At 46.2% G+C, this 18,459-nt stretch overlaps 1 protein-coding gene across 2 annotated transcripts; it reads left to right on the top strand.

Moving 5' to 3' along the window:
• The first annotated feature begins 765 nt into the window (after nucleotides 1-765).
• Nucleotides 766-18,156, top strand: Prkag1 (protein kinase AMP-activated non-catalytic subunit gamma 1). 2 transcript variants are annotated; one of them, XM_036207809.1, is made up of 12 exons: nucleotides 766-846; nucleotides 6,406-6,451; nucleotides 15,274-15,383; nucleotides 15,499-15,580; nucleotides 15,675-15,733; nucleotides 15,882-15,927; nucleotides 16,029-16,083; nucleotides 16,384-16,510; nucleotides 16,661-16,826; nucleotides 16,958-16,995; nucleotides 17,212-17,358; nucleotides 17,487-18,156. In XM_036207809.1, exons 1-12 carry the CDS (start codon nucleotides 838-840, stop codon nucleotides 17,592-17,594), a joined length of 993 nt encoding a protein of 330 aa, XP_036063702.1. In that variant the 5' UTR covers nucleotides 766-837; the 3' UTR covers nucleotides 17,595-18,156. The 2 variants fall into 2 exon arrangements, with proteins under 2 accessions (XP_036063702.1, XP_036063701.1); XM_036207808.1 differs by lacking the exon at nucleotides 766-846 and adding an exon at nucleotides 1,005-1,023.
• Nucleotides 18,157-18,459: the final 303 nt, after the last annotated feature.

Raw genomic sequence — 18,459 nt, 5'->3', positions numbered from 1 at the left:
GCCCTAGAACTGGGAAAGGAGAAGGGGCAGACTTTGTAAGCATATGCTAGGTATCCGATAGTCCTGTAGAATTTAGTGAAGAAACCTTATACAGTTTTTAATTTTTATATAAACTATAACTCAGACCCACGCTACAAGGTTGGAATTTTGGTTGTTGGTTTTTGTTTGTTTGTTTTTTTTTAAAGTACCCCGCCTGTATAATTGCATCAAAATCCCACCCCCGTGTTTGTACTTTGGGTTGGTTTACACTTGCACATACTCAATTTCAGTTTTTCCCTTTTACCGTCTACCCTCACCTCCAGGACCCTCCCCCTTTTTAAAAAAATAAATCGCTGACAAGTGTGAATCCCGTGAAGAACTTTATTTTGTGTTGTGTGTATCCTGTACAGCAAGGTTGGTCCTTCGTAACAACGGATGAAATGGTTCCCTTTTTTAAAGCGCTCTCTCTTCCTCCACCCCCAGCGCCCCTGTCCTTGGCATGTTTTGTATCAGCGATCATTCTGAACTGTACATAATTTATGTTGCGAGAGGCAAAGGGCAAGTTTTGGATTTTGCTTCTTCAAAGTTTGTTTTTAAACGACAAATAAAAAAGGACATTTTAAATACAAGCGCCTCCGTCCTATGACCTCGCCGTCAGCCAGATATTAAGGTCCTAGAGGACCTAGCGGGAGGGAGGATATCCAAACCAGGCTCAGCCGCTGCCGGAAGGGTGGATTCCCCGCCTTCCGCCCTGGGGCTGAGATGGCCTGACGTAGACGGAAGTGACGTGAGGCGCCGGAAGTGGGCGGGGCTGCTGCAAGGGAGCTTTCTAAGCTCAGGAACTGGCGGGCGATTGCGATGGAGTCGGTGAGTGGCGCAGGAGGGCGGCGGGGGGGCGCTGTGGAGCCGGAGACCCCCGCTAGGAGCCGGGGAGGGCCGGGCTTGGTGATGGAGTCCCAGACTCCCTCCTCTGCTTCGGTGGGCACCTCGACTGGGCCACACCCGTTCCTGCCCGGGGTCCGCGGTTCTCTGGGAGACCGGGCTGTGAGTTTGGAGCCTACGAATGCCGCCGTAATCCTGGCCTCCTGGCCGGGAGTGCCTCAAGCCCTTTCAGAAGTTTGCATGAGGGCGGGGTTGTGAGCCCCGCTAGCGGGGAGCTCCGGGACCCCGTTTGTGCAACTGTTTACTGCAATTCTTGGCACGGACATCTGAAAGACTATACTGCATCCAGAGAGGCTACATTCCTTTAATAAGTTCTAGAATTGAGGTTTCCGAAAGGAAGGAATCCAAGAGGCCGCTGTGTCCCTTGAACAAGTTTAGGTCGTGTCCTGATCACAGTGACGCTATGCATGCGTGTTGACACAGCTCGTTCTTGGCGAGCAGCGTTGACCAATGCTGGCAGGTCCCTGTCACCTCTTACAGGTGCTGCAGGTTATCTGCTGCTTGCTTGACCTCCCTCCTCTGGAGCCTTTTTTTAGCACTTGGAAAGCCATCCCATCGACTTCCTGCTCCAGAGTTTTAGCTGTGTATCCCCTGCGGGCAGCTTGGGTTCTATCTCTCACTCACTTACTCACTCACTCACTCACTCACTCCCCTGAGGGCAGCTTGGGTTCTGTGTCTCTCTCTCTCTCTCACTCACTCCCCTGAGGGCAGCTTGAGTTCTATCTCTCACTCACTCTCTCTCACTCACTCACTCACTCACTCACTCACTCACACCTGATGTGTAGCCGAGTAACACCTGCAGGTTCGCTCTTCCTGTATTTTTTTCTCCTCTTCTTTGAGTCAGATCCTTGCCCAGTGTAATTTTTGCGCCACGCCTTTGCCTGCAGAGTAGTAATACCTTAACTTACAAAGAAGAAAACAGATACAACAGGAGAGTGGTATGCATTGGTCATACATGCAAGGATTCCGTTTTCTACAGACAGCACATTTTATGCAAAAGTAGTCTAATTACATTAAATTTAAAACAATGCTGTTATTTTTTACTTGTAAATGTATTATGCTGTAATGTCTTTAAACTATATATTATCATAGTTTTTAATGTGTATTTCCGAATTTAGCCCTTATGCTTTATATATACACTGGAGTGCAGAGAGAGTGAGACAGAGAGAGCTGTTACTTAAGGTAGACAGACTGTACTAAGTTCTATCATCAAGATACAAAGAGCTGCCATCGGTGGTGGCACACCTCTTTAATCCCAGCACTTGAGAGGCAGAGGCAGAGGCAGGTGGATCTCTGTGAGTTCAAGGCCAGCCTGGTCTACAGAGTTCCAGGAAAGGCTCCAAAGCTACACAGAGAAACCCTGTCTTGAAAGAAAAGTCAGCCAAGACCAAGTTGGATGTGTTGTATGTTGTGCTAAGTTACACACAATTTTTTTTTTTTGAGACAGGTTCTCAGTAGGTAGCTCAAATCTTCTGCTTCAGTGCAGGTATCATTTCCAGCTCTGACTTTTGAAATAAGAGGGCCCGAGGAAGATTTATAAGCAAGGCAGTGATTGTACTTTTGAGAATATTCTTAAAAGTTTTTAAATTTTGAATTGTATTTGTGTGTGTGTGTGTGTGTGTGTGTGTGTGTGTGTGTGTGTGTATGTAAGAGAAAAGAGAGATGGGGGAGTGCACAGGTGGCATGGAATAAATGTGGAGGCAGAGAACAGCTTTCTGCAGTTCGTTTTCTCCTTCTGCCGTGGTGGAGGGTCTGGGGACAAACTCAGGTCACCCGGCTTATTGCCCTCTTACTCTTTGGACCATCTCGCAAGCCTTGTATTTCTGTGGCTGAGGATGGAAAGAACTGTAGATGTTTAGACTGTATCTCTGGAGCTACTTTGGTTAGAGAACCTGGTGAAGGCACAAAAGATAAGTGAGGAGGCAGTAGATGTGGAGCAAGGAGACTAGAATGCTGTGCAGCTCGGGGTGGGGTTTAGTGCCTGCCCACACCTGTGGGTTCAGTGCGCCAGCACCGTCCAGTGAAGGTTTATGAAAGCTTGGAGGCAGTGCAGGAGCAAGAAGCAGAAGCCTCAGTGAGGGCTGTGAGAATGAACAGAGAGATCTGAGGCATTTCAACACGAGTTTGCCATCGAGAGCCCTTACATGCTAAGGAAGACAGAAGGACTAGAGTCCCAGACACTAGGAAGATGGCAGAATTGCACTAAAAAGAGAGAAATGTCACAGGCCAGGGACAGGAGTGAAGGACAGTATTCTGTACTAAAGTAAGTAGTGTGGATGGTCTCTGTACTGTGTGGTTGGCACACAATGGGAAACGTAGATGGGGAGTTTGGGAAGCAATTCTGTCTTAGCGTCAGACCTAGCCTCTGTAGTAATACGTTATACTTGTGTATAAATATAAGTGATATAGTCTTGTTTCCCTAAAACGTTTTGTTTGGGGTGTTTTGTTATTGTTTTGAGTTGGAGTCTAATGTAGCACAGGATAACCTTGAATTCACTCTGTAGCTGAGGCTGGTCATGAACTCCTAATCCTTCTAACTCGACCTCCCGAGCACTAGGAATACAGTTGTGCAACACTAAACGGGGCCCTTAGTATAAGGAGAGGAGAGTGGACATAATCTGCCCACTTGTGGAGAAACAGGATAAAAGCATGTTTAATCGTGTCTGTGACGGCTAGCTTTGTCAACTTGTTACAACCTAGAATTACCTGGGAAGAGAGTCTCCATGTTGCCTGTCACATTAGGTTGGCATGTGGGCATGTCTGTGGAGTATTGTCTCAGTTAATCAGTGTGGGAAGACCTAGCCCACCGTGGGTAGCACCATTCTCTAGATAGAAGGTCCTAAACCGTGTAAGAGTGGACAAATGAACAACACAGCAAGCGAAGGAGAGTGTATCCACTCCTTCCTCTCTGTCCTTGACTGGATATGATGCAGTCTGCTGTCTGAAGTTCCTGCTGCTGTGACCTCCCCACAAAGATGGGCTGTAGCCTGGAATTGTCAGCTAAAAATAAGCCCCTCCTCCCCTGAATTGCAAATTGTTATCAGGGTGTTTTACCACACAACAGAAAAGGAACTAGACCATCTCTGATTCTTTGGTTGATATCTGTATCTCTACCTGTGTATCTTGTTCATCTCTCAGTCTTAGGTTTACATCATTATTCTAGAATGTCTTTAAACTGTAAATTATGTACAGTGCCCCATGCTAGGGGAGCCAAATACAAGGTATAAGATAGTTGAAGGCTTCTGGGAATTTATAATCTGTTTCTGTAGATAATGCCCTAAATAACTGTAACACAGTGCGATGTGGGTTGAGAGACAGGTGCCACCACTTTCAAAAGTAGCTACTTCTGTCTGTGCCTTGTGTAGATCAGAGACTGATGCACGCATCTTTACTGTGGAAGAGCCCACTCCTGTTTTAAGCAATGAGGCTGTTACTTGGCAGTGAGTCTTGCCAGAAAAGCCAGACCAGGCTGCTGGTTTTATCGAGCCCAGAGAGAAGAAAGGAGGATTAGTGCTTACCTCAGTGTTCTTGCTTGTCTCAGTGTACCGGAGGGAGATTTGGGGTCATCCTGCCCACTTCACCCTGTTCGCCAGCCATCTCTTAGGTTCAACCCAAGGCCTTTTACTTCGTACCACTACATAAGCTATGAAAGTGAAATGATTCTGTGTGTAGATAAATGTTTTCATGATCCCTCCTGGGCTCCCAGATAGCAATACAATTTCCAAATGTTCTACTTGAGAGATCTCTGTGAATGCTCTTCTATGTGAGATATCTCTCTCTCTCTCTCTCTCTCTCTCTCTCTCTCTCTCTCTCTCTTTCTCCCTCGTGTTTTGAGACAGGGTTTCTCTGTGTAGCTCTGGTCATCCTGGAACTTGCTCTGTAGCCCAGGCTGGCCTTCAACTCAGAGATCCACCTGCCTCTGCCTCTGAGTGCTGGAATTAAAGGCGTGTGCCACCATGCCCAGTCCAGGATTTTTAGTGTTAACTCCTGTTTTGTTTTGGGATATGGGGGACAGATTCTTACTGTGTAGCCCTGGCTGGTCTGGAATTCACTATACAAACCAGGCTGGTCCCACACTTGCTATGATCCCCCTGTCTCTGCCTCCTAAGTGCTGATATTACAAACATGCTCTACCACAGCTGTTTTTAGACTTAATGGTTTGTTGGTTTTTCCTTTTTTTTTTTTTTTTTTTTTTGAGATTTATTTATTTATTATGAATACAGTGTTCTGTCTGCATGTGTGCCTGCAGGCCTGAAGAGGGCACCAGATCTCAGTACAGATGGTTGTGAGCCACCATGTGGTTGCTGGGAATTGAACTCAGGACCTCTGGAAGAGCAGTCAGTGCTCTTAACCTCTGAGCCACCTCTCCAGCTCCCAGTTTTTGTTTTGTTTTTTTTTTTTTTTTTTTTTTTTTTTGGGGTTGTTTTTTTTTTTTGAGGCAGGGTTTCTCTCTGTAGCTTTGGAGTCTGTCCTGGATCTCGCTCTGTAGACCAGGCTGGCCTTGAACTCACATGGCTCTGCCTCCCGGCTTAGACTTAATGTTTTGTTTTGCATTGTAATATATACTTGTAATCCTGGCACTAGGAAGGCTAAGGCAGGAAGATTTTAAGTTTAATTTCAGCCTAGTTAGTCTACATGTTGAAACATTACCTTAAATAACCAGCCAACCAACCAAGACCTAATACTTCGTTAGAAAGTGTGTTCTATAAGAATGTGAGCTTTGCCTGGCGGTGGTGGCGAATACCTTTAATCCCAGGAGGCAGAGGCAGGTGGATCTCTGTGAGTTCCAGGCCAGCCTGGGATACACAGAGAAAGTCTTGAAAAACCAAAGCCAAAGAAACAAAAGCCATGAGCTCTGGAGATCCCACCTGACCCTTTAGCGGCCCGTGAGCTTGGGCAGAAGGTTCTGTCCGTACGGACTCTTGACTCTCTCTTCTACTGTGAATAATTGTTTACCTCAGGTTGTTAGAAACATAGATGAGATAGTATTTCTGTCTTTGAGGGGATGTTGAGACAGAGTCTTGTGTAGCCCAGGCTAACCTCAAATCTGTTGTGTATCCAAGGCTCGTCTCAAGCTCCCGATTCTCCCTTCTTCACCCTCCCACGTTGTAGGCGCCACCACACTCCGCTGAAGGAATACTACTCGAAGAGCCTGGCCCTGCTGTGTTTTTTTTTTTTGTTTGTTTGTTTGTTTGTTTTTTAAAACAATGCTGGGAATTGAACTTGGGCCTCACACATGTTCTACCACTGGTCTATATCCGTAGCCATACCAGCTTTGTTTTTCTGTTTTTTTTTTTTTTTTTTTTTTGTTTTGTTTTGATGTCTTTTTGAGACAGAGTTTTGCTTATAGAGTAGCCCAGGCTGGCCTGGCTTCAAATTCATGATGCTATTCCCACATTAGCCTTCCGAGTAGCCTTTTTCTAATGTGAGGCCGAGAGAGGATGGAGTCTCAGCTAAGGTGACAGCGCTTTTCTTGTCTTCCAGGTCGCTTTAGAGAGCTCCCCAGCTCCGGAGAACGAGCCCTCTCAAGGTACATGTACCATGAAATCGGCTGAGGGAAGGGGTCCACATGTGAAAGAAAGCCGTAGCCTGACCCTGTCTTCAGCGATCCTTTTGAATCTCCTAGGGAAAGAGGCGGGATGTCTGGGGATGTGGCTCGGCGTCAGAGCACTTGCCTAGCATGTGTGCGGCCATAGGTTCAAGCCCCAGCAGCACAAATGAATGAAAGAATCAATTCGCCACTTCTCTGGGAAAGGATTTTGCCTGGGAGCACTCTTATTTTTCCTAAGGATTTTACCTTCATTGTGTTAGACACACCTTTTCCCAAAAGATTAAAATACAGACTGAGTGTAAACGTCAAGAGATTATGTAGTGGGGCTGGAGAGATGACGGTTCCTTGTTTTAAGAGCACGTCCTGTGCAATCCTGAGGACTGGAGTTCAGATCCCATAGATTCACGTGTTCCACATGTCCTGTAGCCCAAACTCCAAGGGAGTTTGAGACAGAAAGATCACTGGGGCTTGCTGGCTGTACCTTGACACAGAAAACGAGCTCCAGCTTCAGGGAGAAACCCTGTCTCCAAGGAATAGGTGGAGGGTGGTAGAGAATGATACTCGATACTCTCTTCTAGACTCCACACATGAACAGCACTTGATTATATCTGTATCAACAGTTTTTGGTTTCTGTGAGTCTTACATATATATATTTTTTTTTTTTTTAATTTTTGTTTATTTATTTATTTTAGAGGACAGGGTCTTGTAGCCCAGGCTGAACTTAAATGTGATTTGTAGCTGCGCTGTCTAGTTTGACGTCAACCTAACACAAGCTGGTGTCATCTCGGAGGAGGGCTGTAGGAGCTGGGCGGTGGTGGCGCACGCCTTTAATCCCAGCATTGGGGAGGCAGAGACAGGCGGATCTCTATGAGTTCGAGGCCAGCCTGGTCGACAGAGTGAGATCCAGGACAGGCTCCAAAGCTACAGAGAGAAACCCTGTCTCGAAAAACCAAAAAACAAACAAACAAAAAAATCAGGCTGTAGGCAAGCCTGTAGGGCATTTAATTAGTGACTCATGGGGGAGGGCCCAGCTTATTGTGGGTGGTGCCACCCCTGGGGTTCTGAGCTGATATAAGAAAGCCATGTTGAGCAGGCCAGTAAGCAGCTCCCCTCCATGGCCTCTGCATCAGCTCTTGGCTCTAAATTCCCTCCTGGTTTGAGTTCCTGCCTCGGTTTCTATCAGTGGAGTGTGATTCAGGATACATAAGGCAAATAAACCCATTCCTACTTAAGCTGCTTTTGGTCACGGTGTTCATCATAGTGACAGTAGCCCCAAGACTGCAGCTGAAGATGACTTTGAACCTCTGATTATCTTGTCTTCCACCCCTAAGCACAACTATGCCGATTATTTGCAGGGCTGGGATTGAACCCAGGGCTTTGTGCATCCTAGGCAAGTATTCTAACAACTGAGGTACACCCCAGCCTGGAAATCCCCTTTATACATTTTAAGAGACATGTTGTTTATTTATGTCTATGAGTTTTTTTGTCTGCATGTATGTCTGTGTACCACATGTGTGCCTAGTCCCTGTAGCGGCCAGAAGAGGGTGTTGGATCCTGAGACTAGAGTTACAGGCAGTTGTGAGCCATGTAGGTGCTGAGAAATGACCCTGGGTCCTCTGGAAGAGCAGCCAGTGTCTTCTGAGTCATCTCTGCAGCCCCCAAGCCCCCTCCCCTTTTTAAATGTCCTTTCCCTGTTTCCTGATGAGGTGTTCTTTACCTGAGTATATTATATTGTTATCGAGGTTTTGTTCTGTGTGCAGGTTCCCTGTACTTCCCCTCCAGTCACCCATGTGTTTCCTTGTACTGTATTTAGTATGGGGGACAATGTGGGTCACTATTTTATACTAAAAAATTATTTATGTGTATGAGTGTTTTTTGCCTGCATGTATGTCTGTGTATCATGTATGTGCTGGTGCCTGTGGTGGTCAGGAGAGGATGTTAAGATTCTCTAGAACTGGAATTACAGATGCTTATGAGCCACTATGTGGGTGCTGAAACTAAACTCGGGTCCTCTATAAGAACAAGTTCTCTTAACCACTGAGCCATCTCTCCACCCCTACACCTTTTTTAGATGTTTGTGAATCCTTGGTTTAAACAAAATTCAATGGGTAAGCTCTTGCTTTGGAAGTGTGAGGACTGGAGTTTGGATTTCCAGAACTCAGGTAAACACTGAGCAGGCATGGCCTGTAATCCCAGCACTCAGGAGTCAAAGATGGATCCCCAAAGCAAACTGTTTGTTCAGACTAGTAAAGACTACTGAGGCTCTGCTCAGTAAATTAAGTGGAAGGAGAGTGATTGATCAAGGAATACACTCAACATCAAGCTTGAATTTCCACATACTCATGCATGTATATAGACATTCACATACATACATGGGAAAAACAGGATTCTAATAATACACTCAGATGTACAAAAACACAAAATTTTTAAAAAGAGGTAGTCAGCTGGATGGTAGTGGTGCATGCCTTGAAGGGAGGTAGAGGCAGGCAGGTCTCTGTGAGTTGGAGCCTGGTCTACAGAACAAGTTCCAGGACAAACAGGGCTACACAGAGAAACCCTGTCTCAAAAAGAAAAAAAAAAAAAGCCTAGTATCTAAGAAAATCCAAGGACATATTAAGACTTCTGTGAGTTCTTGACAAGAATTTAAATTGTTCTGTTTTATTGGCTTAAAAAATCAGCTGGGTGGTGGTCTTGCACACCTTTAATCTTAGCACTCAGGAGGCAGAGGCAGGTGGAGCTCTGAGTTTGAGACCAGTCTGGTCTACAGAGTGAGTTCTAGGACAGCCAGGGCAACACAGAGAGACCCTATGTCTTAGTGAGAGTTTCTGTTGCTGTGAAAAGACACCATGACCACAGCAACTCGTTTAATTAGGGCTGGCTTACAGTTTAGAAGTTTAGTCCATTGTCATCATGGCAGGAAGCATGGCTGCAGGCAGATATGGTGCTAGAGAAGAAGCTCAGAGTTCTACATCCTGATCCAAAGGCAGCAGAAAGAGAGAGGGCCACTGTGCCTGGCCTGGAGTTTTGAAACCCCAGAGCCTACCCCCAGAGAGACACCTCCTCCAACAAGGCCACATCTCCAAATGCCACTCTCTAAGCATTCAACTTGATTCTGTGGGGGCCATTCTTATTCAGACCACCACACCCCATCTTGAAAAATAAAAAACAAATTAGTGTTATGGTATGTTACATCATCTCGATGACTTTTCATCATTGAATGCTGCACACGATATCAATGCCTGTTGTGTGTTTCTGAGTACATCTCTGGCAGCTGCAAGGCAGGCAGCAGAGACTCGGTTTATGTGGATGAAGCAGATGAGGTGGACTAAATATGACAAGCAACAGCTCATAACTCTTGTGTCCCACTTCAAAGGAGATAGCAACTATCTATATCTGCTCAATTAAGGCCTATTTTTGCCAGATCTCATTTTTGTAAAGAAACTGAGAATTTGGATTTTTATGTAAATTTGTAGAGTTTTTAAATTTGGAAAGTGATTTAAATTATTTTTAAAACTGGGAAATCCAAATTCAATACGTGTGTGGGCTTCTGACTTATAATGATAGTGTCTAACTCGGTGTAGTATATCTATGTCTTGGTATCTGTAAGTTGGGTTTTCATGTTTGAGAAACAATGGAAGTCATCCAGTTACTGTGGTAGATTGAGTGCCTACACCCACCTTCAGTCCTTCTTTGAGAACAAAGGGCTCAGAGATAGCTCAGCCATTAAGAGTGCACTCTTCTAAAGAACCTGGTTCCTTTCCTCCCTCTAATGGCAGCTCACACAGTCTTGTCTGTAATTCCGGTTCCCAGGGAACTGATGCCCTCTTCTGGCCACCACAGGGACTGCATGAACATAAAATCAAAATCAAAATCAGATAAAGCTGCTTGCCGTTCTGGGCCTGGCAACCTGAGTTTGATACCCAAAACCTACAAAAAGGAGGGAGGAGAGAACCAGCTGCACAAGGGGGTCCTCACATGCCTCGACATGTGCACATGTATGCATGCACACACAACACCCTAGAGGACTTTTTTTCTTTTTTAGTACAAACCTACAAAAATAAGAACAGGAGAGGGAACTGTAGAAATGGGTTGTGGAAGCTGGAAAGTGTGTGGGAGATAATTAAATGAGTTAGCTGATCTGCGAATGGTTCATTGTAGTTAACAGTAAAGAAAGTTTGAAAGTATAAAGAACAGACACCCCAAGACAGACTGTCTCATTGCATACTGCTGAGCTACGGTTCCTCCCCACCCAGGCCCACCCAGTGTGGAGAGCAGCTCACACACTGTACTGAAAAGCAGAACCTGAAGTGAACTATGCTGGATGCTGAGCCTCCCCCATTCAGCTTCCAGAATACTAACCAGAAAAGACTTCAGTCTTCCAGGCTCAGGGTTAAAGGATCATCTGTAGACTCCCCTTGACAGGAAAACCTACAAACACAAGAACTGGATGTTCTCTAAATGGCTCACAATCAACAACCTCGTTTATACATTTAGAGGCTCCAGTTGGCATTCAAGTGTTCCCACTTAAGATAGGATTTAGATAAAATGTGCAGAAATCGAATTTGAAGCCTGTTTCTGTGTGTGCCGCGGGCGGGAGGGGGTCTACGTTACTCACTCTTCCCCATTTCATTTACTGAGGCGGGGTCTCCCTAAACCACACCTCGACAGTTGTGACTGTCTGCCATCAGCTTACCCGGGTTCCTCTGTCTGTTCGAAGGCTTCCCAGGCTTTCACACAGGTTCTGACACTTGGGGTAAGCCCCTTTTCACTGAACCATGGCCCAGCTCCTAAATCCCATTTTAAACCAAGATTAGCAGACATCTAAAGAGAGTATTTAAAAGATGGTCCAACTGTTTCCTGTCCCACAAGGAAACGGACAGAAAAGGTCAACTGGAGGGAAAGCCAATGTGCAGGGAGCAGAACTTTGATAATAATGTAATATGTTCAAGTAAAAAAACCTATTTGCCCAGTGTGGTGGTGGCACTTTAATCCCGGCACTTGAGAAGCAGAGGCGGGTGACTCTGCGATTGAGGTCAGTCTGGTCTTTCTTTATAGCAAGTTTCAGGACAGCCAGGGAGAGACCTTGTCTCAGAAAGAAAAAAAGAATTACACAGACTTGAAAGGATCAGTGTAGAAAGTCTAGTGTCTGAGTCATAAGAGCCACAGAAAGAGATAAGGCACAGTCAAGATAAACACTTAGCCGGGCGGTGGTGGCGCACGCCTGTAATCCCAGCACTCGGGAGGCAGAGCCAGGAGGATCTCTGTGAGTTCGAGGCCAGCACAGTCCAGAACTGAAAAACATTACCACTCCCACTGAAAGAAAACCCACTGGATACTCAGTTCAAAGATGAACCCGATCCACCCAAAGAGAAGCAGGAGATTTCAAAGAGAAGAGCCCATGAGTTTGCAAAGAGGCCAAAATGACGCATGGAACAATCAGAAACGACTAGGAAAGCAGTGTTAGTGATGATAGGCGATGGTGCAGTGCCTTCAACATGCTGTGGGAAATCAATTCTAACCTAGTACTCAAGCCAACCACGTTATAATCAAAGAAGGATTAGGGTAGAATAGCGATATCCACAGGCTACTAGGACTCAGAGGTCCTTCCATGCATGTACCTTTCTCAGAAAGCTGCTGGAAGATATGCTCTGTGAAAACAAGGGGGCAATAATAAAGTGTATAAACAGGGGATACAAGAAACAAGAGTCCCAAACAGAGGAAGGTATGAAAGGGGCCTCCTGGACATTGGGAAGGAAAGACCAAGGTGGCGGGGCAGAAGACTTCAAGGAGACATCTTTTGATATTCCAAATTGATAGAATAATGCTTCTGAATTTCCTGAGATTCGAGTAATTGGTAGACTTGGGGATTGAATCAGTTGTGAGTACTGCATATGTAGAAAATTTGAACAAAAGAATAAGGCCATTGTTAACTCTAGGGATGATAGAAAGTGCCAAAGAAAGAAAATGTTTTTTATTTACTTATTCTTGTTGTTTTCAATTATATGTACTTGTGTCTGTGCACATCTGAGTGCAGGTGACCACACAGAGGCCACAGGTGTCTGATGTCCCTGGAGCTGGAGTTACAGGTGCTTGTGAGCCATCTGATGTGGGCACTGGGAAGAACAGAAATATGTCACCTTAACCACTGAGCCATCTCTCTAGCTCCAAGAATAGGTTCTTTTAACTTAGCTCTGACAATGACTATCTGGTCAAAATGGTTTAAATACTGATATAACCAGCATTAGGATTTAACTCTAGGAAGGAAGGGGGCTGCAACATGAAGTCCTTGATGTTGATTTGGAAAGAGAACTCACAGTTCTTGTCTTTTTAGGAAGATAATGATTGAATGTGAAATGAAGTCAGACAGCAGCAGTGTGAGCGTGCCACAGGAACAGTCTGGGTGTGAGTGTGCACACTTGGGATCCCAGTACTCAGGCTGAGGCAAGGTGTGAGACTAGCTTTGTAGTGGTATTTGCTCAGCCCATGGCCTTGGGCTGTACTGTGGGAAGGAAGGAGGTGCTTCTTGCCTTCCTAGTGACCTGTCAAAAGAGAGGCGGCCTGGCTCAGCTGTTAAGAGCACTGACCTCCGTTCCAAAGGGCCCAGGTTTAATTCTCAGCACCCACATGAATGCACCTAGCCTCGGTGTGCTATCACGCCCAGGAGCCACATGAACCCTCTCTCCTCTCCTTTTAAGAGGTCATACCCAAGGTCATGGGTGGAGCAAATGCCACTACATAGCTTGAGCTATATAGTGAGACCCTGGCTTTTTTAAAAAAAAAAAAAAAAAAAAAAAAAAAGCACTGGCTGGAGAGATTGTTCAGTGGCAAAGAGCACTGGCTGCTCTTTCAGAGGACCTGGGTTTAATTCCCAGCACCCTTGTGGTAGTTCACAACCATCTGTTGGCCTCCAAGGCCACTAGGCATGCAGACAAAACACCCATACACATAAATAAAAATGAAAAGTTTAAAAAAAAAAAAGCACTGTCAAGGCCCCTCAAGAGATATTCCCTCAGTTGGGTAGGTGTATTATTTCATACCTGTAGGGGCTAGAGGCAGGAAGATCAGCTAAAGGTCATTCTTGGCTACATAGGGAGTTTGAGTCTTTTTGTGTTAAAATAAAAATGAAGCCCACAGGATCCAGGTGTGGTAGTGTTTGTCTATGATCCCATCACTAGAGAGACACACAGTGACCTGGCTTCACACTGCTTTCAGAACTAGCCCAGTCAAAAGCCTATCTCCAGATGCTGAGGGCTGGGAATGTAGTTAGTGGTGCGGTGCTTGCCTGGCGTTACCTAGGAGAAAAAAAATTATGAGTTGGTTTTTTTTTTTTGTTTTTTGTTTTTTTTTTGAGGCAGCATTGCTATAGCACTGGCTGGTCTCCAACTCAGACATCCCTCCTCTGCCTCCCAGGTGCTGGGATTAAAGGCATTCAAGACTGCCACCACCTGGTTAGAATTTTTGTTTGTTTGTTTGTTTTTCGATACAAGGTTTCTCTGTATAGTTTTGGTTTCTGTCCTGGAACTCTTTGTAGACCAGGCTGGCCTTGAACTCACAGAGATCCACCTGCCTCTGCCTCTTGAGTGCTGGGATTAAAGGCATGTGCCACCACTGCCTTGCTTAGAAATAATTTTTTAAAAACCAGCTAGGGTGCTGGGAGTCTAGTACAGAATTAGTCAGGGCTCAGAGTATTTCTTGCCATTCACTCAATGATATGACCTTGAACAGTTCATTTAACTGGTTTGCATGTGTTTTCTCACCTAAAACACAAGGATAATACTTAATAGAACAGTAAGCATTCGGAGATGCAGGGTGGTGGTGGTACACAACTTTAATCCCAGCACTCAGGAGGCAGAGGCAGGTGGATTTCTGAGTTCAAGGTCAGCCTGGGCTACAGAGTGAATTCCAGGACAGCCTGGGCTACACAGAGAAACTCTGTCTTGGAAAAAGTGGGGAAAGGGATGGGATGTTAAGTGATGCAGTATTTTAAGTATATATTATAGTACACAGAACATCCAGAGTATTATTTTACAGGGTTGCCTTTCCAGTTTAGAGCAAGCAGTTAAAAAACACAGGCTGCCAGGCGTGGTGTTGCATGCCTGAGATCCCAGCACTTGAGAACTAAGGCAATAAGATTACTACAAGCTTGAGGCGAGCCTGGGCTACATAGCAAGACTCTGTCTCAAGAAAATGAGGGGCCGCAGAGTTGGGTCAGTGGAAAAACACTGGCTGCTCTCCAGAGGACTCCAGTTCAGTCCCCAGCACCCACATGACAGCTCACAGCTGCCAGTAACTCTCAGGGGCTCCAACTCCCTCTTGGCCTCATCAGGCACCAGGCACACATATGGTGCACAGATATACAAGTAAAACACCCATACACACAAGAAGAAATTATTTAAAAAGCCAAACTAAAAACCTTACAGTTATTTAAAAAGCAAACAGGGGAATGTATAAATCAGAAGAATGGAGGTAGTGTAGCCAGGCTCTCCCTTTGGGATTTGTGACTCACATTGTGATTCTGAGTGTTCTGACCAAGTTGATTGAGCACTTGGTGTTGTTAGAGATGTCCTTGCCTGAACCATGAGTGTCCCACCTGCAGGTCATCAACACGCATGAAGAAGTTTGCTTGCTCTCTCGTCCTCATTTAGAAAAGAGAAACTGATGGGAAGATGAGACACAGTGCGGAACAACTCCCTTCGGAGTTGATTTACTAGAATTCTTTTTTTTGGGGGGGGTTCCATCTCTTCTGATTGTGAGTTCTTGCATAAAAGAAAGACACCAACTTTCCAACTTCCCCTGTGCAGAGACCCCGGAATCGAACAATGGTGTGTATACTTCCTTCATGAAATCTCATCGCTGCTACGACCTGATTCCCACAAGTTCCAAGTTGGTTGTGTTTGATACTTCCCTGCAGGTAGGTCGGATCCCTTTCTCCTCCGCAGTCCCCAGAGCCGCTGGTTCAATGCCCGTCATCACACTTGATACCCCGTCTGTCTTACCGCCTTAGGCTCTTCCTCTTTTGGCTTTAGGTAAAGAAAGCCTTCTTTGCCCTGGTGACTAACGGTGTTCGAGCTGCCCCTCTGTGGGATAGTAAGAAGCAGAGTTTTGTGGGTAAGCAGAAGTTTCTGGAACACGCCCATTGGCATCTTTTGCCAGTTGGGAAGATGCCTTGAACTGTGCTGAGGGCTCTTGTCTTGGCTTCTAGGAATGCTGACCATCACTGACTTCATCAATATCCTGCACCGATACTATAAGTCAGCCTTGGTAAGGCAGTGAGCCTCCAGAGCAAACCACACCCTACCTCTGGTCCTCACCTGTGGGCCCATCATGCCTGGGTTTTCCCTCCAAGCAAAGCCCCATGGGTTAGTGAAAAGGGGAGAGCAAGTCTCAGATCTGCTGCTTCTGCTTCTAGGTACAGATCTATGAGCTGGAAGAACACAAGATAGAAACTTGGAGAGGTACATAAGGAGTTGGAGGTGGTGAGAGATGAAGGGATGGAGGGTTCCCTGGGACCCGCTTCTCCGTGGCAGTGTCTTATGAACCACCCCTTTCCCTCCAGAGGTGTACCTACAGGACTCCTTTAAGCCGCTTGTCTGCATCTCTCCAAATGCCAGGTCAGTTCCGGCTGGGTGTCCATCCCTCAACACCTGGAGCCAGGGCTCATCTCCCCATAGCCAGGACTGGCCTGATCTCAGTCTTACTGCAGAGCTCAGGCTGGCCTGAGTTATGATTCTTCCGCTTGTCCTCACCTGGCACGACACATGTCACACACCCAGCCACATCACTCCACTTTAAGTCTGGTTTAGCACTGCCCTTCCCTCTGACCACGAGTTTTCCCTGTCTGTAAACACACTGTAAGGAGCAGTACAGTTTAACACTGTGGAACCTAACCTTGACCTTCTACCTTTTCACAGCTTGTTTGATGCTGTGTCTTCATTAATTCGAAATAAGATCCACAGACTTCCAGTTATCGACCCAGAGTCAGGCAACACCCTGTACATCCTTACTCACAAGCGCATCCTCAAGTTCCTCAAGTTGTTTGTAAGTGCACTTGAACGCAGCTCTTATGTCTTATATGCTGGGGTGGGACCTTAAAAGTCAAGCCCAGTCGGTGTTTTGGGTCCTGAGGATTGAACCCAGCACTTCATGATCTACCACAGAACCCCTGAAAGCCGATGATTCTTCCCTCAGATCACTGAGTTCCCCAAGCCAGAGTTCATGTCTAAGTCTCTGGAAGAGCTACAGATTGGCACCTATGCCAACATTGCTATGGTGCGCACTACCACGCCTGTCTATGTGGCGCTAGGCATCTTTGTTCAACACCGAGTCTCCGCCTTGCCTGTGGTGGATGAGAAAGGTAAGACTGGGAAAGAAGGGCGGAGGTTCCGGGCTCTGGGAATACCTGCTTTCCCTCAGCTTGACTTGGGTAGTAAGAGCTGTGGCTACCAGATATTTTTCTTTTTTTCTGAGCTGCCTCTGTTTCCCTAGGGCGTGTTGTGGACATCTACTCCAAGTTTGATGTGATTGTGAGTGGCAGTGGAGGGCACAGAGGGAGGGCGGGGAGCAGCAGGGGGGCTTCTTCTATGTCAGCCGCTTCTGTGCTTTGAATCCTGTCTGGACAGTAGCTGAACAGACTGGTTATGGCTGTGGGCAGAGCTAAGGAGTGCCCCCAGTCTCTAGTGAGGTTGGGTTGGTCCAGGGTTTGGGAACTGGCACCCTTTCAAGTGCACCCCCACCTCCAGAATTTGGCAGCAGAAAAGACCTACAACAACCTAGACGTGTCTGTGACGAAAGCCCTACAACATCGGTCCCACTACTTTGAGGGTGTTCTCAAGTGCTACCTACACGAGACTCTGGAAACCATCATTAATAGGCTGGTGGAAGCGGAGGTAGGAAGCCAGCCCCCCTCAAGCAGCTAGGGAGCGTGGCCTTGAGAATGGTGTTTTCAAAGAGGGCAGGGACTGAGGCGCTCGCCCTGAAGTTGGTACTAACACTACTTCTCCTTGCTCTGCGCCAGGTTCACCGTCTGGTGGTGGTGGATGAGAATGATGTGGTCAAGGGCATTGTATCGCTGTCTGACATCCTGCAGGCTCTGGTGCTCACAGGTGGAGAGAAGAAGCCCTGAGCATGGCCCCTTGATGCCTCCCAGAAGCTCTGGGAGTCAGATGAAATCCTGGGAGATCAGTCTGTTCCCTTGGGAGCTCCATACCCACTGTCTGGAACTAGAGGAGACGGGAATGAGGAGAAAGGACTTTTAGCTTCCCTTACCATCATGTGTACATTTGAGAAAACCTTGAGCCTAGCCAACCCTAGTACCTGTGCCCTTAGTCATAGCGCCCTTCTGGGTGAACCATGAGCTTTGTGCTCCTTAGGCAGATTCTGATCTCTAAGAGATCCCTACACCTCACAGTGCCCCAGCTCTGTCTCTGCCCTTACTCCACCAAAGATAATAGCTCCACAAAAGTCTTCTTAAAAATATTTTTATTCATCCTGCTTCGTTTGTGTGGAGGAGGCTGAGTCCATTTAATGTCATTCCTTCCCATGAATCTTGGGAGGTGCATGTCTGGGTTCCTGTGCTCTGCGCATATGAAGGCAGATGGCTGTGTGGAGGAGGGCAATGGGTAGGTAGCCAAGATTAATGCTTTTTGTAGCAAACCTAATTAAATGACAAGGTTTTCATCATGGTATTGCAGTGTTTGATTTCCGCATTTGATCGACACTGTTTCGACAACCTTCCTACCTTATAAAGCTGCTTCAACTCACTGATAACAGTAATGATACTACACACAAAAACACATGTTCTCAATGGTTTAACTACACGGGTTGTATGAGACTCTGCGTGTTTTGGTTTGGGGAGAATTTATTTTTATTTCTCTATCATCCATCTATCTGTCTGTCTATCTATTTATTTATTTTTTGGTTTTACGAGACAGGGTTTCTCTCTGTAGTTTTGGTGCCTGTCCTGGATCTCACTCTGTAGACCAGGCTGG

Source organism: Onychomys torridus, chromosome 16, assembly GCF_903995425.1.
Source record: "Onychomys torridus chromosome 16, mOncTor1.1, whole genome shotgun sequence".
Classification (NCBI taxonomy): Eukaryota; Metazoa; Chordata; class Mammalia; order Rodentia; family Cricetidae; genus Onychomys; species Onychomys torridus.
The sequence above is the reverse complement of the archived record's forward strand: the minus strand, read 5'-3'. Positions and strand labels throughout refer to the sequence as shown.

Excerpts from the sequence above, each read along its gene's own strand:
- Prkag1 (XM_036207809.1), top strand. Across the intron at positions 16,084-16,383 it reads TGCATCTCTCCAAATGCCAG|CTTGTTTGATGCTGTGTCTT; the intron begins GTCAGTTCCGGC and ends ACCTTTTCACAG. Across the intron at positions 16,996-17,211 it reads ACTCCAAGTTTGATGTGATT|AATTTGGCAGCAGAAAAGAC; the intron begins GTGAGTGGCAGT and ends CCCCACCTCCAG.